Source organism: Antennarius striatus, chromosome 6 (assembly GCF_040054535.1).
Source record: "Antennarius striatus isolate MH-2024 chromosome 6, ASM4005453v1, whole genome shotgun sequence".
Taxonomy (NCBI): domain Eukaryota; kingdom Metazoa; phylum Chordata; class Actinopteri; order Lophiiformes; family Antennariidae; genus Antennarius; species Antennarius striatus.
The window spans coordinates 9274645-9297528 of NC_090781.1; the positions used below are offsets into that span (position 1 = coordinate 9274645).

Sequence of the window (22884 nt, forward strand, 5' to 3'; positions counted from 1 at the left end):
CCTCTGGTGATGTTTGGAATTTCAAACAAAAATATCTGGTGAAGGTGGTACATCTTTTCTTTATTGTGCATTTTATTTAGTAGCAATGCTGACACAAGAAATATACAAACTAAACAATAAAATAATGTACAGCAAATATTTGAGCATGAAATGGTCCTAGCAAAATGAATAAGTCATTCAAGTGCAGAACTCCCTTCATAGCCAGCCAATGAAACGGTCATATCTAATCATCGTCATCGTCATCACTGTTGAAGTAAACGTGTTGTCCCCTCTGGGCAGATGGTCGTGTCCTGTCATAGTCTTGAGCGCTGGCTGCAGGCTTCTCTTGAGTGGTGATGAGGTCCACGATGGCTGTGAAGACTGCACAGTCTTTAGACTGAGAGTTTTGCCAGTCCACAGGGGCGGGGTTACGAATTTTGTCCTCCAGTCGAGAATCCAACTCTTTCTTGAGACTCTTTTGAGAAAAACATGAAAGAAAGGTTTAATGAGCAGAAATGAATTAATATCAATGTGGTCGGAGCTTTGTTGATCTGCATGAGCTACCTTGACAAGATGAGCAATGCGTGCCGGGGATCTGAAGACAATCCACTGGTCCACTGCCACAGTCTCCTGGCCGTCGTCTCTTTGGATTGTGATGTCTCCCCCGAAGAACAGAAGTGAGAATGGGGACACCTCTGTGCAGTCGTACAAGAAGATCTGTGGACACATAGATGCGGATGATGACGAGCGATGAAACATGCTCACAAACCCTGTGACAGACAGTGGCATTATTATGACACAGCATGGCTCGCAGCGATTCTGTGCTGTGGGCTAAAAACACCTTATTAGTGAGGAAGGTTTGAAGTGTGTTTCCCTGCCTCCAGCATGAGGAGAACTGTAACCGTACACTGAATATGAACCTTCCAAATGCATCCTGCAAAGCAGATGGCATTTCTTGTTGATAATCAAATGAAAACTACATTTGTCACAAAAAAAAGAGATATAATTACATGCAAAAATAATAAAAGTAATAACATAATAATAACAACAATAGTGATATAATAAGATAATAACAAATAATAATGATGATAATAATAATAATAATAATAATAATAAATAATAATAATAAACCACCCCGCTCCAAAGAAACAAATTAACTGTGGAAATAACAATGGTGAAATCCTACAAAGCATTTTTTTTTTCTCATAAAAACAAAGAAAGCAAAGTGAGAAAAGCACTGGCAGTAATCAAAGACGACATGAAAAGTGTTTTGCTGCAAAATGGCAGCATTCATGAAGAGACAGTGCCAGGAGAACAAAGAATGATGGAAGGGAGGGGGAGAAAAAGAAAAGAGACAAACAGGACGGGAGAGTAGAGAGGGTGGGAGTCAGGCAGCTACCTTGACCATTTCCACTCCACTACTACCTCCTACATTGTGTCTGCAAGCTTTGAAGCACAAGGGCTTTAGAGAAAAGTTGAAAGGGAGCGTTTTCATCAAAAATTCATTCCATGGAAGCTGGCGTGGCACCGCTGCTAACCTTTAACCACAGGTCCCTCTTTCCACTGAGATTCAAAATCAAAAACATACAGACATATGAACTGAATATGAAAACACACAACTGTCCCACTGACAACTCACACTGCTGGTTCTCATCTTCAGGTGGTAGATGAGCCACCGATAGTTGAACTCGGTCTCCTCGGCATTGACAGACTTTGGGTGGATGCAAACTTTTCCATCAGCTTGGGTGTACACCTTCACCCTGAGAAAGAAAAGATGTTGGCATTTCAAGTGTCTGGGACTTCAAGTTTAGGATACCGGTAAAAGTAAAATCCCTAAAACTGAATAAAAACAAAGCAGGACAGGCATTCATAATAGCTACCTAAAGAACACAATGAAAAAGCATTTGTCACAGTTGACAAGGTGAGAAATGAGAACATGCACCTGTAACAGGAACAGATCTCTTTAAAGTAATCCAACGTAAGCTCTCAAAATGGATGTTTGAATCTTACTGAAGGTGACGAAGAATATGTTGAACGTAAAATGTAGTGATTAACTGTTTACTGTTTGTCATTAAAGAAAATCGTCAGTTTTAATCTGACATGAAAGAAGAAGTCTAGAAAACGTTTCATTGTTTTACAATTGACAATTTATTGACTATTAATGACATAACTTGTTGAAACAATGAAAAACAAACTCGTAACAAAAATGTCCATGATGGATTTTTCTCCATCCTCTTATTATTACATCCTGCTTCAAAGCAGTGCTGTATTGTAATTGACAGATAGATAATTTAATAATCCCGGAGGAAATTGCACAATTGTGAGTGTTCGTTTGTCTGTTCGTAAATTCGTTTGTCCACCAAATATCTTCGCAACCGTTGAAACAAAAAGCACATTACTCGGGCGGCAAGGGGATGGAAATGAGATGATGACCTTGACTTTGAGAAAACCAGGTCAAGGTCAAATTTCCACTTTTGTACACTCGGGAACCGGAAAAGATAGAAAGACGGCCAGTTTGAGTAAGACCATAGATCAAAGCTAGTTCTTTGATCTACCTATGCACTAGCTTTGATCTATGGTCAAAGCTAGTGCATAGCTTTGACCTACCCTGAAAGGTCAAAGCTATGCACTTGTCACATACTACTTTCAGGGTACCCTGACCTACCCTTTGTGGGATGTTGCAGTCTCTGACTGCCTTGTTGTTGTAGTTATTGGGGAGGGACAGTCCGTCTACAGGTCTTGGGTACTACTGTAGAACTTGTATCATCCTTTTCCCACATCAGCCTATCTTCTGTATCCTCCTGTCTAACACCGACTGCCCTCATGTCTTCCCTCACTACGTCTACTGTATGTCCTTTATCTTTGATCTTCCTCTCTTCCTCTCATTGGTTGTTCCTCTAATGAACTAATTCTTAGTCCTATCCATCCTGGTCACTCCTAACCAGAAACTCATGTGGAAATAAAAGTGGCATAAAGACTTTTGAGTCTTCAGAGGGAGATATTCTCAGGTACAGAGAATATCTGTACCTGAGAATATCTCCCTGTGATATCATATATTTCAGGGTGGCACTGAAGGTTTCATTTTCGTCGAAATAATTCTACAATTAAATCCATCAACTAGGGGCTGTCACTTTAACGCGTTAATTAGATTAATTACGCTGCAAATTAACGTACTACAAGAATTAAAGCAATTAATCACCAGTGGTAAATTTAGCCCATTGAGGGACCCGTAGGCTGCAGTGACGTCTCTTCCCACCTGCACCACTAGTCAAAAGCAGGGTAACTGACAGCAGAGATGGACGCGACACAGGAGAGCGAGGCAAGCCCACTCGGACCTTTGGGTGGAAAGTTTATTTCTAAAAAGAACAAAGACGGGACTATCAACAAAAACGCAGTGATTCTGCGCTGCCAATCTGCGCTGTAGACGCCTCCGTCAGTCTGCCCCAGGGCAGCTGTGGCTACACACGTAGTTACCATCACAAAGTATGAATGAGGAGTGAATGAGTAATGGATCCGATGTGCAACGTCTTTGAGTGTCCAGAAAAGCGCTATATAAATCGAATCCATTATTATCATTATTATTATTATTATTTGTGGATTTTAAATCTTCTCTTCTTGGTGTATTCTATTGATTAGTCATGCACTACAATTTTGTAATGTCCTAGAATTCAAATCCCTTATTTGGGGGCCTTTAGCAGGTATGAGATTAAAATGCGATTAATTAATTACAAATCCTGTAATTACAAATCCTGGCAGCACTACTATCAATGTGCTTTTGCTTTATAAAATAAAACAAAGTTGTTTTAGAAGCAAACTATGAGGTGCTTACTTGTTAATCCAAGCACAAAGAATGCCTCCTGCTACTTTGGCACAGTGGGAAGTAAACAGGAATCGTGATGCAGTCAACAAATCATCTCTAACATGAAAGTCACACCATGTTACAAAGTCTTCTGTGTCAACCAGACCAAAACAACCGCCTGTCTGAAAGGGAACAAACTGTTTGCACTGCGGGACAGATTTGATGTTGTGGCCGACCTCAGCAGCAAAAGAAACCCCCCAAAACACAGACAATGCTTTTCTTAAGCAACAAATCCTTTAAATACTGCAGCCATGCAGACTGTGAATAAGTGAACAACAATTCTGTATCCCTTATGCAGAGGAAATACATCTCGTAGTTTCACAATGCAACCGAGTCTGACGTTGTCAGCCTGACAGAAGTGTCTGTCTCCCTGTTGTTTTCACCCATCTTGTGCACACAGGTCAGAGTCGCTTCCTTTGACAGCAGCTTTATGAACACAGTATTGATCTTCCACAAAAAAATAACTTCTTATTTTGACTTTTTTTTTTTAAACGGTCGCAGCAAACCCCGAGGATCCAAACAGATCTCAACAAATTGGCTATTTTCAATCTAACATCACTAAGATAATTACTGACGTCTGTATCTTGTGCAGCCCTTCTCTTCCCTTTCTGTCTTTGTTTCTCTCCCACTCAGAATAGGTAGACTCACCCCGGCCTCTTTTTGCTGTAAGATGGTCTGATCATGGCAACCTTCGGGTAAAGCCCAGCTACAATCACTGCCTTGATTAACTTCTCATTATCTGAGGGTTGAAAAGAGAGTAAGAATGAATGATAAATGATAAATTCTTTGCTGTTCCATAACGTGTATTTAAGCATATATGAGAAATAATTTCCATCGCCTTAGTCACAATGGAGAAAAGCTCAACTTTTGTTACCTGAGTTGACGTTAGACTTGGGGTCTTTTGGATCTTTACTGCTGACAAAGCCTGTATGCATTAGATGCTCAGCAAACTGATCCTTCATGTTGTGCAGCATCTGCGTGATCAAAGAACAAATTAGTGCAAAGAGGCCTTACCCAAGATTTCAAGGTTTAATCATGTATTCATTCATGACACACTTCAGCGTGGAGCTCAACAGCGTTTTCACAATCAGTCTGGCTCACCTGGAGCGTGTTGGCAGACAGGAAGTTATCCCAGCAGTAATCCCGCTCATACCTGGCACCGCATTGTTTTGCTTCCTCCCAGCCCTGGTCAGTGATCGGATGATAAATTACTGGATCAATTCACACAGCAGAAATGACCGAAAAAGGGGCAGACAGCTGTACCTGGAAGGCATTGACAATAGTGAGGTGATCACTCTTGGAGTTCCTGGACAAGGCCTTTCTTCTCATGTCTGCCATCTTCTCCTTCCCCTGTAATGAGCAACATAAGTCTGACTTTGCAATAGAGGATTAGGAGGAATAATACAGCAATGTGATGAAGCCTTCATGTCTGTCAACTCAGTACTCCACCAGGGGTATGAAGAAAGGGTCTTTGAAGCTGAGTGAGGCAGCGATGGTAAGTACAGGGTTGAGGCAGCCCAACAAAGCCCCGAACAGGATGAGTTTCCCAATGTGAGGTTCCACAGGCAGGCGAGCCAGATGGAAACCCAGCGCTGTCAGGTTCTCTGAATGGTCCAGGGCATTCTGAATACACAGCAAACACACATTCGACATAGCGTGAGCTCAAACCAGTATTCTTCTTACAAATATCCCCATAAAAGGAAATCCTCCTAGATTTAAATTAAAACTTCAAACGTTACAGCTTTGTCTTACTTTTAAGCGTGTTAACTTCATTAAATTTGAAGTGAGTTTAGTGTCAGGTATCAAACAGGGCTACTAACATTCACTTTTGATGCATTAACCTTGTTATAATTAGCACTGACTTCCATCTATTTCTTCCACCACAAGCAACGTAATACCAACATTTGATCATGTAAGAGATTCAAGACAGAAGACCACACGCTCACATTTCCCAACTGGATATTGTACTTTTCTTGCTGACTGTATAAAGAGATTCTGCCGATTAAAGCTGGAACAAATATTCAATGGATTAACTCATTGATTAGTATATAAATTGTACAAAACTATTTTGCTAAACAATCATTCTTTCAGTCACCTTTCAGGCAAAAAACCACAACATCCAACTTCCAAGTTCTCATGTCTGAGGCAATTTTTTATTCTTTTTGTTTTAGGCAGACAGATTTTAAATATGGACTCAAGTCATAGACAGAGAACAGAGACTAGTCTTGGAGTTGAGATTTGGGACTCAGGCAAAACATTATAAATGTTTATACAGAAATGTTCATTTCTGACAAATTATCTGACAAAATGCTTTGGGAGAAAAAGAAAAAAAATCATTTCTGTTTGTTATTTTGAATCTAATTGCCCAACATACTTTTATTTATAAAATATATCTTTACATTTGTTTAAAGTCAGTACTATCCTGGCAGGAAGGTTTTGCACTTTTTTTTAAGGCCAATTCCTTATGATTTACAGTTTCTATGTTTCTATGCTAACCTGACCTATGTTTGAGAACACCTTTCAGATTGCCACATATCTGGTTCTACATTGAACTGTAGGGGTCTGTCGTATATAAAAGGCTCCCTAAGTGTTGACTTTTTTTCCCCATATGATCAGAATATAAAGAAATATCTTTTCAAGATATCATGAAAACGATGCATAATAACACCTCGCCATGTTGAAGTAAATGAATAGAAATTCCTTGGTCTGGACCCTGATCCTATTAATACGCCTGCCCTCAACATGTGATGGATTTGTCTCGGTTCCTCCAAGTAACATTATGAAATATGGTTTATAACCAATCAATCAATGACAGAACAAAACAAAAAAAACCAAAATACTGCTTCCATACTTCATCACAGAGAGCACTGGCTATGGTTAGCTTGAGATCTACTCCTTCTCCTTCATCCACCTTTATCTGTGGGTCGTCCATATTTGTCTATGACTCACTCTATCCAGAGTGTTTTGTCAGACTGATAAATAGCAGGTGGTTGTGCTGGCTCTTCCTCTTGCCCTTAGGTATTTGGATATGTTCCTTCTACCCAGCTCTGCTCATTGTCCCTCTGTTATTCTGCATAAGCTTTGTCTCTGGTTTCTCCCAGCAGTTGGTTCTGTTGGAGAATGCTAAAACTATTGTGCTGCACGACTGAGAGCTTCTGGGCTTCTGTAGACACAGTGGTTGGCCGTCATTTCATCCTATCCTATCATAAAAGGCAACAGAACCCAACGAAACCCTCCAGAGTAAGCACAGGCGACAATATCGGAGAAAAGTAAGTGATCACGTACTAAGAAAGCAACAGGACTAACAGAAATAACACTAAGACAGCCCATTGTTTAGAAGGTTACCACAGAAGACCTAATCAATTAAATAATATGCAGAAGATGGTCTTAGTTCAGTTTTAACCCAACACAATGTTGTTTTCATGATCTTTACGCAATCTTACCAAGTCTGTGAGGTTCTTGATGGCAAGGCTGACAGCCTTTTCAGTGGGAGGGTCCAGGGCTTTCACCAGGAATCGAGCTATAGACCCGAGTTTTAATATCTAGGCAAAACACATCACATTTCATGAGATATAAATGTGCAAAGGTATGTAATTATCTCTGCCGTAAATTCACATCTGTTGGTCCCATGTTTTACTGTTTATGCTGTTTAAACCAATGTTACAGATTCATTTTTTTAAGTGCTGAGCATGAATAACCACGTTTTCTAGATTTAAAGTATATTCACATCCAAAGCAAGAGATTTCTAAATGCCCCAAACATCTCCCTGCAATAAAGAGTGAGGAAGCACCGACGCTCCTGTCTGACTGATGCGTTGGCGGTGGAGTGTTTGTGTATCAGAGAGCATGAGCTCAGGGTTAGCATGTTGTCAGTGTTCTCTCACTTTAAGGACAGACTGATCCATTAGTGAGCCTCTTAACCATGAGCTTGAAAAACCCCGCAATACACAAATACTTGAATACATTAAACTGAACTGCGGGAACACACACTAACACATATACCCACTGGTGAAAACTAACACAGCTACCCTACGTGAACTTTAGCTTTATCTTCCATTTGCATTGTTTGAAATATAACTGCATGGAGCAGACTATTTGAAACCGAATACTGTAATGGCAAGCAATTAAAGGAGACAGCGACCGTTCATTTAAAAGAGAGAGCTCTCGAGTAGGAGCCATTATGTTCCTGGTAAAAAAACGCTGGGGAGAACGAGCCAGACGAAAACATTCACCAGAAAGTTTGCATGAGGCAGAACGCGCTGTCATTTGACATCAAAGATCATAAACAGCCTCAGTGCCTTTCTGCCCATGCAAAACTCATTCAGAAGCATTCTTCTAATTTCTCTGCACATGCACAACCTTGATATGGAGGCAGAGCTCCTCCAGTGGCGTCCTCATGATTTCAGGTAGCTGATAGGCATCCAGGAGGCTCGCTCTGAGACCATTGTACAGATGATAGCACTTCCCCGGACACACTCTGAACATATGCATAGAAGAGAGGTTGTTGTAGATGTGTTATACTGTATCCTTCTTGTGACAAGAGCTTAATCTAAAATCAGTGGGATGAAACTGCACTCGAGAACCAGGTCCTGCTAATTAGATCCTTGTTCCACTTGGATTTCAGAGCCGACAGGAAACAAGTGGGAAGTATGTGCTCTTTGGCTTCACTTGTGTGTAGAAATGGGAAAGAACAGTTAGTGCACTGAAGGGGAAACTTACAAAAGTAGAGATGACAAAACTCCTCCTAGATTAGGATCGCATGGCCAAAGGCAGTAACATATAGGGTGCAGAATCTCACACACACACGCGCACACGCACACACGCACACGCACACACACACACACACACACCTGCCAGCTCGTCCTTTCCTCTGTTTAGCATTGGCCAGGCTAACCCACTCCTCTGTCATGGTGCTGATGTTGTTGTTGATGTCAAAGTTGGTCTCCTTAATCTTGCCACCATCTATCACGTAAACGACGTCGTCTATAGTGATGCTGTGACAGAGCAGTGAGACAGTAAACAGCAGAGGCAAAGGGGAGAGTAAGGGAGAGAGGAAAAAATAGTGGATGGAAAAAAAGAGCAAATCAGATGGAAAAATACTTCAAAGAATTCCATCAGGAAGACTTGGCCGAGGCAGACAGACACTCTCATTGAGAAATAAAAATTGAAATGAAGGGTCTATATTTAGTGCAGTGATGTGAGGGGAGTGCAGGCGAGGCGGCTTCTCTTAATTTGCTCAGCGCTTTGAAAGCATTAACAAATTGCCTGTCAGAGACTCAGTCTGCTCCGTTCAAAGCAGTATGACAGTGTTCGTAATCAATCTAAGAAATGCATGCTAATTAGCCCCCATCCCACTGCTGAACACAAACATTCAATTGAATGAGAGAAGCATTTCTTTTTTTAGGAAATTCACTGAAGGTAAGAGCCAAAAATGTATTTTCAGAATGAAAGCACACACCAACGCATGCGCACACACACGCACGCACGCACGCATGCACACACACACACACCTGGTTTCAGCTATATTGGTGGCAATCACGATCTTTCTAACTCCAGGAGGAGGCCTTTTGAACACCTGTGAGAGAGAAATATGTGATTGGACTTTTATGATACTGAAAAGGGAATAAAGACACAAACCAAATGATCCGGAGAACGAGCAGAAGACAGAAATGGTAGAATGCTGACCTGCGTCTGATTGACGGTAGGCATGAGGGAGTGCAAAGGGATGATAACAAATCGATCTGAAATGCAATATAAGACAAAAAAAAAAAACCTCAAACAAAGTGCTGTGTGCCAACAGGAGACACTGCTGCTAGTGTTGGATGCTGCACGACTGTCTAAAAATATGACCTCAGATGTCCTCATAAATGATGACAACGCGATAATTCATTGACATTTTTCATGTCACTATATTGCTGATATATATATTGTTAAAGAATAAAAGCATAATGATATCATTTTATCATGGTACTAAATAAAGTCCAATTAATCAAAACCCTACAATGGAGATTTATATTGTTTTTATTGGAGTACGAATCTGTATGATTCACCGACAAAAACATCCATCTACTTGTCCTCAAAATACACAATTTATCATTTTAAAATCTGCTCTTTTATTTTATACAGCCTTTATTTAACCAGGAATAAACCAAAGAGTTATTTTACAACGGGGACCCGGACAAGAACTGCCGCATTGCAAAGTTACACATAATCACAAAAATTAAAAATAAAGATAAATTCAAAGAAGTTAGGTATATTTATAAAATGTCAGGCAACAATAAAACCTAGTGAATGTTCTAACCTTCAGATAATCGTTTAAGGGTGACAACTTTACATCCATCTATCCACCCATCCATTTTCTTGTAGACGAGATGATCATAATCATGCACTCCAGACAAGACACCAGCTCATCATGCGGCACAACTACACATACTGTACTACTGTAAATTGTATATTGGACTAGAACAGAGTCAGGAGGATAAAGTGACAAACAAAAACATGTACCGTAAATATGTTAATTATGAATGATCTCTTCTATGATGCATTCATTTTCAGGTTTGTACTTCACTTTCAGGTATTTTTCAAGTGTGTTACAGTGTTTGTACCTGATCTGAACATCTGCTGAGCCATGAGCAGGTCGTTGAGAGAGCTGATGTTGTCCCAGCCAGGCAGAAAAACCAAGATCGCTCCTTCCTGTCAGTCAAAGATATGTCACAACATTTAGGAACTGAAAGGCAGCCTAAAAACCGTCCGGAAGTCAGAAGAAAGAAAACAAGTATCAAGATCAGCAACAACTGAGTTTGGTGAGCCTGATGTCCTTTGAACAGCTCCCTCACATTCAGCCAGTCAACAGGGGCAGACATATCATGGCAACTTTATAGCATTGCTTCTCAACTAAGGGACGGCCTCTGCTTCAATTTATCAGTAATAGACGTGATTTACAATTTTGTCTCCAAGGACACTGATACCCCCACTCCTGGAAAAACTCCAGGAGTGGGCCATTCTGCTATCAAAGGTGAATGTGTCCTCAATGCATCAACATTTAAAGTTTTACAATGAGCTGACATTAGTTAAAGACCTGAAAAAAAATCCTGTTAAAATTAGCAAGGTTTCCTCTCTTTCTAATTCAGGGCTGGAAGTATTCCATCACAGGAAGTAATAAAAGTTAACTGAGATTTTATGTTATCATAAATAGGAAAAGGTATAAGGAAACCCTTTTCCAATAAATCAAGGACCTAAATTTAAACAAAAATATTCCCAGGATAATATTAAGCTAGTATAAAATAATCATCATGATAAAAAAGATTTGTTATTCATTTCCTGACAGGGTAAGGGAAATAAAAATGGATATATAAAATAGCTTCAGAGCCTTGAGCACCAGCACTGTTACTTAACAAATTACTGTGTTATTACCCTGCTGGTGCCCACATGGGACCGCATGTATGTGCTTTTGCATAGATAAGAGAGACAGGTAGCATGCCATGTTCCACCTTGTTCCAGGGTGTTCACTTACACAAACACACACACACACACACACACACACACACACACACACACAAACACACAAATACAGTGAGCCCTGCTGGCCTACTGTTCAGGATGCACACATACATTAGTTGCAGCCAGTGGGCATTCATCAATGCATGCATGTCAAACCCTTGGTGTCTAATCACAGTCCCCTGCAAGATAATTAAGCAATCTTCACAGTCAAAAGCCTGGCAGATGGCCTGCAGCCTCGCTTCAGAAACTGTATAGACGAATCAGCCAGTTCCCTTTCAGGCTTTTGATAGTGCCACAGTGAATCAGCTGGTTGACTGGTTAAGGGTGGCCATGACTGATGTAGATTATAGTTTCGTAGGGGAAGGAATAATTATTCTGTCTACCTGCATTAGTCACTCCTCATTCTGGACCTGTCTGCTCCTTCTGCTCCTCTCTCATATACATTTTTCTTTTCACAAACACAGATACTGTACATAAGTTCCACTTTGCTCTTAAAGATACACAAAAGTGAGGGTAAAGTGTTTTCCATTTTTTTGCTCCATCTAATCCAAATATCAAACTTATTGACAATATGCTGGAATGACTGGTACCATGTGGCTCCATTTTGTCTTCAAGTTGTAACGCAAACAGGGAATTTATTTAAATGTTATATGACAATGTTTTAAATTTGACTAGATTCCTGCTATGGAGAGAATTATGCTCTTGTTTCTCTCGGTCACAGAAAGAGTAAAAGTGTTCACAAAAATGTTTGATCTCACTAAGTCGGCTGTTCAAGCAAAAGACCTGCAGTCAGGCTTTGTGTTATTTCCTATTAGTTAAAGTCACTGTGTGTTTGAAATTTAGCTTTCCTGTTCATCTTAGTCAGCCTTCCTCGGAAAGTAACTCTCTCAGTTTCCTTATCAGTGTCAACAATCAGTTTATACCATTAGTTACTGCACCAACAATCCTCAGTGATGACCCCAGGATCACAGGGTGTTTCAAGTCTCAGATCATCACACACTCTCACCTGTGTGACTCAGCCAGGAGTAATCAGTCCCTGGCTTGTGTATGAGGAGTGTGACACAACAGATCTCTCCTCTTGATCGACTGCAACCTTTGCATTTTTATGTGACCCACTCACCGATGGTTCTGGTTGCTGTTCTTTCCTGCAACTCTCTGATCTGAAATCATCTTCCAACTGGACTAGAAGTTGTAAATGAAACTCTGATTCCATTGGTTGTCAAATTTGGCCATCGGAAATACTAAAATTGATCTGATATAACTGCCAATCAAACTACATAATATAACTACAATCAAAATCTTACGAGACATCACACTACGAGAACAGAAATGTAAAAATTTTCAGTGAAAGAAACACTCAATGCAATTAGATAACACACATCCACAGAACAAGTTCCAGTCATTCCCACTTTAATCTCAGAGAATTAAAAGTGAACTGGAAGACACATTATTTCTGCAGGTGGTACCTCAAAATCAGACACACAAAATGAACCTCACCTCTTCATTGAGGACAATGTGACGAATCAGTGCATGAATGAGTTCCAGATCAATCTTCTCATCATTGCCCAGCATCTCCACTGTCTTAATGGTGCCGTCAGAGTATCTGTTAAATGAAAAGAAGAAAAACAGTTAAAAACATTTTTGGTGAAATTCTATGGAAATCGTATGGAAGGCTAGAGTCCAAGGAATCCAAAAGACTTTGGTGGTCTTCCGGATCAGTTTAACATTGCAGAAAAGGAACGATAACATTTTTTTACTTAACATCCCCATAACATCTGAGACACTTCTGTCTCATTTGGATCCAAGTAACATTCCAGACTTGGTTATTCAGAATGATTAAATTTACAAATGTCACAGAGCAAATATGAATGGTGCAGACATTTAGTTAACATCAAGTTGTAATTGAAACTCTGATTTCATTAGTTGTCTAATCTCTCCAGCAAAAAAAACCAAAGTTGATCTGAAGTAAGTGGTGTGGAAAAAAACAAACAAAAAACTGTTATCAGATGTATCTGAAGCTAAAGTGAATCATCTGAACTCAGAGTTGGACAAATGGTTTTACTAGCTGTAAATATGCAGTCTTCTTATGACCCATCTATACCTCCTTTACAGCTCATCTAAGAAGTATTGACCAAACAAAGAGGGGAAACTATCCAAGTTAAGGACTTTGACTGTGGAAATGACACATGTGCGTTAAACTCAAGATAGACTGGGCAGCTAGATTGTGAATTACTACAGGAAGAATAAAGATATTGCGATGTTCATATGGACAGCTGACTATTTGTATAAGAGAGACTTGTCTTATTAATCTCTTGTAAGTCACGACTTTTAAGCTGAATGACTCTTAATGAACCGGCTTCCAGTATATGAAGAAAGAGTGGATACACAATTAACAGAATTTCTGCTTTGACCATCAACTGTTGTCGTGCTTTCAAAAAAAGTTTGTAGCGTTATACATTCAATACACCTGCAGTAACAACGGTGACACTGACTAGAAATTGTGTTAATAGGTGAATGTCGAAAAGAAAAAAGGAAGTCACCTTCAGTGAAGTTAGTTCGATCAAAGTATGGATAGGAAACTGCAATCCACAGTAATTGCTATGTTTGTTGATCACTTTAAATATACATGCGCTTGATCAACAAGAGGAGTAAATAATATACAGTAATGCCTTTATGTACTCAACTCTGCCAGCCACCCATGGCGTAGATAAACCTCTTCAGTCAGGGATGCATGAATAAGTGCTTACTTGACAAATCAAGTGCTCAATTGTCTCTGTACTCGGCTTTTAGTCAACTTGACGTTCATATTCAACGTGTGACAATAATTGTCTCATTTCCCAGCTAAACAACACAACCACCAGTCTGGTAGCTTCAATGCCAATTTATATAATCTGCTCTCCTTTCCAACTCACCTGTCCTCCAATGTGCGAGCATAACAAGGCCAGCTTTCCTGATATTCAATCTCTTTCTCCTCCTTCTCAGGTCTGGAGTTTCGTCCCTGCCAAAATTTTTTCTTCCATGAAGGGCGACGGTCCTGATTCTGGGGACGATACCTGACAGAAAACACCAAGTAGTTAGCTTATTGACTAATAATAAAAGGAGAAATTTTAATGATAGCACATGTGTCAAGGCTGTGACTGTCTTTATGAGAGTTTGGAAGCTGTGATCTACCTGGTTAGTTCCACAACGTCCTCAAGAAGGAACTCTTCAACTGGAAATGTCAATCCAGGAATGTGGATCATTGGACAGTGGTCTATAAGCAGTTCAACAGAGGAAGAAATGAGAGTGAAGATCAATAGTAGCCACTTACACTGTATGATTTTTGCCACACTGGATGTCATTTAGTAAGTAATGTACCAAAATATTTTGAAAACTTCTGTGCGTTGAGGGTGGCGCTCATGAGGATAACCTTGAGGTCATCTCTGAGGTCGAGTAGATCCTTCACGATGATGAGCAAAACATCTGATTGCAGATTTCTCTCGTGAATCTCATCCAAGACCAGATGGCTAATACTGGACAACAATCTGATGACAACAAGATTCACTTAAAACCTTATACATATGAATGTGTTCAAATTAAACGTACAGATTCATAATGACATCACTCATGCAGTGGAAGGAAAGAAACAATCACACTAACACTGACAAGTATAAACATATCTGCATTCCATATAAATCCACATCAGCTGGTGAACTGACTGCCATACACATTCACTAAAGAATAGAAGCAAAACACAGACAATGAGGTTTCACTTAAAGGACATTTGGAGTGCAGTGGGTGCACACAAGGAGACAATAAAAAGTGTGTATTTGGGTGTTCAATTCTGTACCTATGAGCATGGCAACCCATACTAATGCTTCTTCCACAGACAGTAGAGTCAACCACAAACAAGGCAGTCAGAGACTGTAACATCCCGCAACACCCCTGAATTCAAAATTTTACCCTGACCTACTTTCATAGGTCAGGGTCATTTAATAAAAGACACATGATCCAACATGTGACTAGTGCATTCTATTTGTCATGAGTTTTCAGAGATGTATACCTAAAAAGGTATAAAAGTGAAAATGTGACTTTGACCTAGTTATTCGAGGTCAAGGTTTTGAATTTTTACCACCTTGCCCCCCTGAATACAACGCCTTTTGTTTCGTCTTTCTATCTTATCCAGTTCGTGAGATATGTGTAAAAATAACTCAGGATAGAAAATATCTCAGACCATATATCAAAGCACCAGCTTTGATCTAAGCACCAGCTTTGATCTATGGTCTTACTCACATTGGCCTTCTCCCTCATCTTTTTATCTTATCCGTTTCCTGAGGGTACAAAAGGTGAAATTTAACCTTCAACTAGTTTTCTCAATGTCAAAGTCATCATCTCATTTTAATCCCCTTTGCTGCCCGGGTAATATGCTTCTCCTGTCATCTTTCTATCTGTAACGGTTGTGAAAATATTTGATGGACGAACACACAAACACTGACAATTACTATACAACACGGCTTCGTGGGATGTAGTCAATGAAGATAAATGAGAGAGACAGTGCAAAGACGAGAGAGGAAGGACAGATAGAACAGAGACACAAAGAGGAGAAGAAGAATAAAAATGGAGTATATATGATAAGGATGAGGATGTAGGGATGATGTTAGAGGTGACAGTGGAGAGGTAGTGGTGGCAAACTCACGGGTCCGAACGAAGCCATTGAAGAATGATGCCTGTTGTACAGTACAGGACTGAACCTTGTCTCCGTGGTAACCGGCTATGAGAGGTGGGAGGGGAAAAAGACTTTTAACACAAAACACATTGCAGCTTAAAAACACATTTTAATCTCCCACATCCACATTATGATCTGAAACATCACGATTTGTCCATGCCACCGTATTTTTATTCTGAAGAGCAATTTTGTCTTTTGTTTCAGAATATCGTCAGAATTTTAAAACGCCCAGAAGCACCACTGTAATAATATTAAATACACAATTCAGAATCTGCGTCTCTACCAAGGTCTATACAATAATAAGCAATTGAATAAGTATTCTGTGCAAAATGTCCAGGCTTTCCATTCATTCATACTACAAGGAGATTTATTGCAAGGTTATCTGATTAATCACATATTAAGTAAATTGAGGTGCCTAAGCACAAACTTGCATAAGCACATTTATGTTTTATCACAGCGATTCCCTTGCAGGCACAGCCTGAAGGTCGGGTATAAAAACAGCAGCAACCCCAAGGCTCTCAGCAGGTCAGTTATTATTCTTCGTAGGAACATCTCCCAGAAAAAATATTAATAAAAATAAGCAATAAACATCACACATTGTGCTTTCAGGACTCTGAAACAGTTGTATGCTTTGGCTCATTTATAATCTAGACACACACTTGCCGAGAAGGTACGACAATTTCAGTGTTGTGTGTTTAACTAAGGTGGTAACAGTACAGTATTTTGTTCTTTTCATACACAGACCTAGAAAAATTACCCGAGTCTGCAGGAGAGGCATATAAAAACGCATCATCTCACATCTGTTTAACAAGCAGAACCACACAAGCAGAAATGTGATGTCCTTCTTACCCAACTCTGTTGGCTTTACATTGCCACACTCAATACCTAAACGCGAGAAGTGAACTTCCAATATCCTTCACAGATGAAGTTGTTGACATAAAAGGTAACACAGCATCCATTATGTGGAACAGATTTGGGTATCTAAAAAAACAGCAGTCAGAAAAATATGCCAGGGAACTCTAAAAAACTTTTCTTTTTCACTTGAAAAGACACAATCCCTGAGATCGACCATTATGACCAACCAAAGACATTCAAAGATTTTTTATGAAGCTTGGTGGAAGAGTTGGGCATGTGACAAGGAAGAACATAATCAAAACGTTTTAGTTGAACTTTTTTGAAATTTTTTTTAGAAAAAATTCACATTTGGGCGTCAACTAATTTAAGATTGAGGGGTGTGACATGAGCTGAGGAAGAAATCATTGCTTTTTAAAAAAATTTTCTTTATCATTGCAAGACATGCTTTATCCACCTTGACTGTCTACCTATTTACTTCTGGCTCCCTGCATCAGTCTCCAATCATATCACACCAACCCCAGTTGCTCAATTTCATCCCTTTTTTCCACATCAATCATCCCTTCTAGACTTCATTATACAGAACTCAAACTGCTGCACCCTCTGGTCTCGTAGCTCTCTGCTCACTCACTCCTCTTTGCCTTCATCCATTTCAAAATGGACGAAAGCAAAGAGGCAACAGCGAAACTCCTGTACACTAATCCTTCAAATGAAAATCAAACTTCCTGTGTTATTCATTCATCCTGTATAATTCAATTTTTCAATATAATTGAAACCATCCATTAAGATATCTCACATCTTGATACACGTAGCTGAAGCCACATGTGGCTTTATTGTATAAACATAAAGAGAATAACTAAATAAGTTCAAAACTGCCATTGGAGATCACAATAAATTAGCCTTTGTTCTATAGACTGCATGTGATCATTTTAAGCCATATGCAGTGCCTGTAGAGAGAAATCAAACTGACAAAAAACACCTCTATCCAGGTGCCTGACTTAATATCATTTTTAAACAGCTGGTAGGCACAGCCAGCACAAGCAGCACGAGCAAGCTGTGGCTTTAATAATGGTGATGATGCAATTTGATTTTTATTTGTCTCTGAATGAAAATAGAAAGGGGACAGTAACAGAAAGCTAGATAGATCCCATAATGAAAAACACAACCTTTCGCCTCATCTATTTGTTTGCATGATATCAATACGACTCTCAAAACATCATATGTTACAAAAATATGAAATACCCCAAATTTGTGGGTGAGGCACCATTTCCCTCTGGGGGCAGGAAGGCCTATCCAGACGATCTGAGAGGTCTGGATTGTTCAAATTAGAGCACTAAACCAGAGATGGATTTTCACTCTGTACAAATCAGCGATTTATGAAGTTTTATCTAAAAATAAATTCTCTCTCTCCCTCTGAACTGCAGAATGAAGACTGTGACTGTCTAACGGCAACTGTCTAGTGGACGTTGACCCATTGTAAGACAGTATTACAGTAATGGAGATGAAGGAAGATAAATGTGTGGACAATTACTTCTACACTCTGCTAATGGTACTTTAATTTTTTAATAAACTCTAAAGTGAGTCACATCCTGTAATGGAATAAGTCTTGGGTCTGCGGCTATACTAGACTTGCTGGCCCAGTTTGCAGGCTGATGTGACGTAAACAGACACTTTCAATTTTTCTTTGGTTTTAGAGCTGTTTTATCTTTTGTTTCATCTGTTTATGTGAAAGAATTTTAGCCCACTTATTCACAGCACATTGTCTATTATTGCATGGAACCACAGCTAACTTTTGGTATGGTTATATAAACACACCTGTCTTAAATAGCTGTTGACAGCTATTTATACAGCCATCCTTTCACTATATGCAAGATGTGTAACAAGGCTTCTTTACCTTTGCAGGCGGATTTGGTAACCGCAGGAATTTCCATTCCCTACACTTTCTGCCCTCTCTGCTGCTACACGCTCTGCTACCTGAAAGAAAGCACACGCAAGCAAAGATATACAAAAAAAAATCACAATTTTGTAAAAAGACCGACTTGCATGACTAAACAAAATAACAACATATACACTGTATGCACATAGAAACGTATAATCCTATGCAGACAGACCCAAAAATAGCATCCATACCGAGATGGCGCTGATGCGACGAGGCTGAGTACAGACGACACGACACATCGAGCCCATGCCTCTGTTGATATAGTCATCCAGGATGAATTGTGTGACCTGAGTGGTTTTTCCACAACCCGTTTCCCCACTCACCACCAGCACCCGGTTTGAGTTGATTAGCTGCACTAGCTCCTGAGGACGTTAAGATGGGAGCAGGGGAAAGGAAGAGGAACAGGTAACAAATGAAATAGAGGATAAAAATAAGATTTCAAGTATGAAAAGAAGAAGCTCCGTTTTACCCAAAGTGGTGAGGTACATGATAAGAAAGAAAGAAGCAATCAAATACCTACCTCTTTCTTACCATAGGATGGTAGTTGTTCTCTAAATTTCTGAAGACACAGAGAGCAAAAATTGGTAAAACAGCTTATCACGGTTCTGCATCAAGGACAAACACACGCTCACATTTCTGGACATTTTGGAGTGATCAATTCACCTAAGCTGCTTTCTTGGAGGTGGGATGGGCCCGAGAACCCAGAGAAAACTTAGGCAGACATGGTAAGAACAAACAAACCACACAGAACCTTCTCGCTGTGAGGAAACAGTGCTATTCATTGTGCCATTTTAATTTTGAGGGGAAAAACACAGCCATGCCACACAACTATTATCTAAAATGCCAACCTTTTCCCTCAATTCTGAGGGAAATATTATAGAATTGCCCTGAAGAATGCAGCTCAAAAGTAAACACCTGCATTGGATTAAATCTGTTATTTACTCTGCAGTTAAAGAGTTTCACACCTTGGGAAGCTGTTGTACCAGCAGATTGACAAGAATCACAGGTCTAATACGGTCTAATGTCGTTGACACAAAGGATAGGATAACAGAACTTGTTGAAGGTTCACAGAATGCTGGAAAAAGATGTTGGTTGTTTCCAGTCATCTTTGTTGAAAGTATTAACAAAATGAAAGGTTGTAAAAGGAAATAATAGTGGGAGACCTAATAAAACATCATCAAGAAATCAAGAAAGAAAACTTAAAGCAATATGTCTTGGAAAGATAAATTGCACAACAAAACAAATTAGTTTGAAATGTGTGGAAAATGAAGCGAGTCTTTGAAGACATCCCGTAAAGAATCGCAAAAGCCAACCAAAAGCTGTCCTTATCACCTAAACAGAGCTGTGAAACAGAAAAGAACAAGGTTACAGAACGCCAGAGTAAAGCGATCAGACTGTGGATGCCTGAATGAAATTGATTCTCAGATGAATCTGCATTGGTCAAGGTAATGATGCTGTAACTTCTGTCGTTGTATCTTTAATGAAAGTGTAAGATGTCTCATGGTTACAAGGCCTTAACTTGCAAAGTTGATCTGGTGACAGCCAAAAAAGACAGTTCAAGCCGGACTGATGAAACAGAGTGACGACATTTTGATTAATGATAATTCTGTTGCATGTCCGTGATTACTTTTTTACTACAACATCAAAGAGTCGAATGCACATCCTGTAAAATGGTGATTCCAGCATGTTTTGTATGTATGAGAAATATAAATCAAATTTTATGGACAGGGGAGCCCTGGGGAGGGGAACCAGTCATTAAGATCCAGTAACTGACTTGCAAAGCTTTGCTTCTGACTGGCTTGGTGTGACAATGATGATTCTCAGGAAGACAAAGTTCTGTTTTAGTAATCATTATGCTCACCAGCATTTCTCTGTACTTGGGATCTGATTTTTTGTTCTGCATATCTCTCTTCAAACGGTCATCCAGTGAATTGTCTCTAACTACTTCTTGAAATAAAAACTCCACATCCTTGTCATTCCTTCTCATTTTCTCTTTATCTTCCTCCTCCTCCTGCTGCTGCTGCTCCTCTTCATCCCAGTTTTCAGGCGGCTCATCTTTAACGACTGCAGCAGAGAAGTACCTAAAAAAACAGAAAAATGAGCATGAAATTGTGAAAATATCCACAAAACAGCTGGTTACAGGAAAGTACTGGATGTTTGTGATAGCTCAGAGCAGCATTAAATATTTAATATTCTTTGGAGAAAGTTGTGTTTTTTCCAACATTGTATTTGTTTGCCAAGTTACCGTTGTGTTTTGTGAGTAATCTTCTTCTGGTCTGGATCAATTTCTTCATCCTCATTCTCATTTTTAATGCCAGTCTTGAGTTTATCTTCTTCAGGTGCATCCCCATCAAAATAACTGCACATATATGAGTTAAATTGAATGGTAAAAATTAGTCACGGTTGTCAAAATGAACACAAAGCCCTTTATGCTAAAAATTACATCATTCTCTGCATGCCGTCCTTACCAGTGGTAATCTCTATTGACAGCTGCATGCCAGTTTCCAGATGTGGAGGTTCCTGGATTCCTGTCATCTCTCTCTGGGCCAGCTTGATCATTCTGGACTGAGTTAAGCAGCTGAGTGATGTGCTGCTCTCTAACCTCATCCATCTGCACCACTGCACGCTGCATACAGCCAAGGGAAGATAAATGTTCAGCAATGAATTTGGAAGAAAGGAAGCAGTGTTTAGAACTGACTTGTGTCAAGCCTGCTAATTACCTGCAATCTAATAATGTTAATGCTTAAAATTATATGGGGGAGGGAAAAAAAGATAAAATCAATGGACTACCTTTTGTCTTGTCAATTTGTCAAAACAATTGAGAGCTTGTGTTTGTTTTCTTTCTGTATCTAGCAGAAAAATGTTAATATGTGCATTCACGTACCACACCTGAAGTTGTGTTTCCTACCACATGGCATTTGCATATAAGTACAGTGCAATGATGATCCCGAGTCAATAATACAGCAACTCCGATATAGTTTCTATGTTGTGTAAACTACATGATAGTAATTACAAGGTGTTTACACGCCAATGAATTTCCTTACATGAATGAAATTTATTTTGTGATTTCTACTCTATATACACAAAGCGGCTTTCTTCAGTTCTGTCACTCACATGTACATAGGCCATTTAGAATCCAATACATCAACTGAATGTTTGAAGTTTTCCCTCATTTAAAAAATTAGCATCCATGGAATGGCTATTGCTGGAGTATCTGTATCAGATGTATTAGATGATGCGATTTATTCCTGTCTAACCTCTCCCTGCGTTTAAGGTCTAAATCAATATCTATAACAAGACATATTTACATCCAGCCATGTTTCACAAGGTGTACGAGCTTGGAACAAAACGCAATCCATACCGATCTTCGATCAGCCTGTTTTCTCCTGACGGCTCCATATCTTGCGTACCACAGACCAATCTCACGGCCCTTGAGGTGTGGTGGGGGACGGTCCCGTTGTTCACCAGCTCCTCGGTTCCTGTCAGACTCGGAACTATGTCCTCTGGATCGTCCTGCGCCTGCTCCTCTCTCCCATCTATCTCCGTTTCCATCTATGTACCCTCGGCCTCCCCTTCTGCCTCTTCTTCCACCTCCACCATAACTCATAACGCCGTATGATAATAAATACCGCAGGTAGTTAGCACTCGGGTGCTGTCAGGATGAGTAAAACCGTTGTGTTGTGCCACCACTGACACGGACACGCTACGTAGCTAACTGTGTTAGCAGTGTTGAATGAATTTGCGAACTACCGACTACAGTTATAAACATGAAGCTACACCCACGGCTTCTGAACACTGACTTATTGTTAGTTAAATGTACACCTAATTTATTTTGCGCCAAAAAATTGACCTGTAAAAAAAAAAATAATTATCCTATCAAACAGTAAAAGTTCCGTCGCTTTCTCGTTTTCATCGTCGTCGCACAATGTGACGTCACGATACTCGTTCCTGTCGCAGCGGCCAAGGATTGGTTGACGCATATTTCTTCTCACACTGTAATAACAGACTGACAGACTGTAGTCCATCATGGGGATGACTCATAAGGCGACAA

The 22884-nt window shown here is 39.8% G+C and overlaps 1 protein-coding gene across 1 annotated transcript; it reads right to left on the reverse strand.

Annotated features, from left to right (window-relative positions):
* Positions 1–39: 39 nt before the first annotated feature.
* On the reverse strand, positions 40–22745 carry dhx36 (DEAH (Asp-Glu-Ala-His) box polypeptide 36). Its single transcript, XM_068316550.1, has 26 exons — positions 22195–22745; positions 21302–21459; positions 21079–21192; positions 20695–20914; positions 19354–19392; positions 19025–19195; positions 18789–18868; positions 16013–16087; positions 14695–14861; positions 14509–14590; positions 14250–14390; positions 12835–12940; positions 10443–10530; positions 9523–9578; positions 9348–9412; positions 8688–8831; positions 8197–8314; positions 7282–7380; positions 5288–5461; positions 5102–5188; positions 4940–5023; positions 4713–4812; positions 4487–4577; positions 1619–1739; positions 544–696; positions 40–454 (listed from the first exon to the last, which is right to left on the reverse strand). Exons 1-26 carry the CDS (start codon positions 22438–22440, stop codon positions 224–226), a joined length of 3210 nt encoding a protein of 1069 aa, XP_068172651.1. The 5' UTR covers positions 22441–22745; the 3' UTR covers positions 40–223.
* Between the last annotated feature and the right edge of the window lie 139 nt (positions 22746–22884).

Bases quoted from the DNA above. Each gene is read 5' to 3' on its own strand.
- dhx36 (XM_068316550.1), bottom strand. From the start codon at position 22,440: ATGAGTTATGGTGGAGGTGGAAGAAGAGGCAGAAGGGGAGGCCGAGGG. The intron at 5,189-5,287 runs GTGGAGTACTGA...TGCTCATTACAG, and splicing joins ACCCTTTCTTCATACCCCTG to GGGAAGGAGAAGATGGCAGA. The intron at 4,578-4,712 runs GTAACAAAAGTT...TTCAACCCTCAG, and splicing joins CAAGTCTAACGTCAACTCAG to ATAATGAGAAGTTAATCAAG.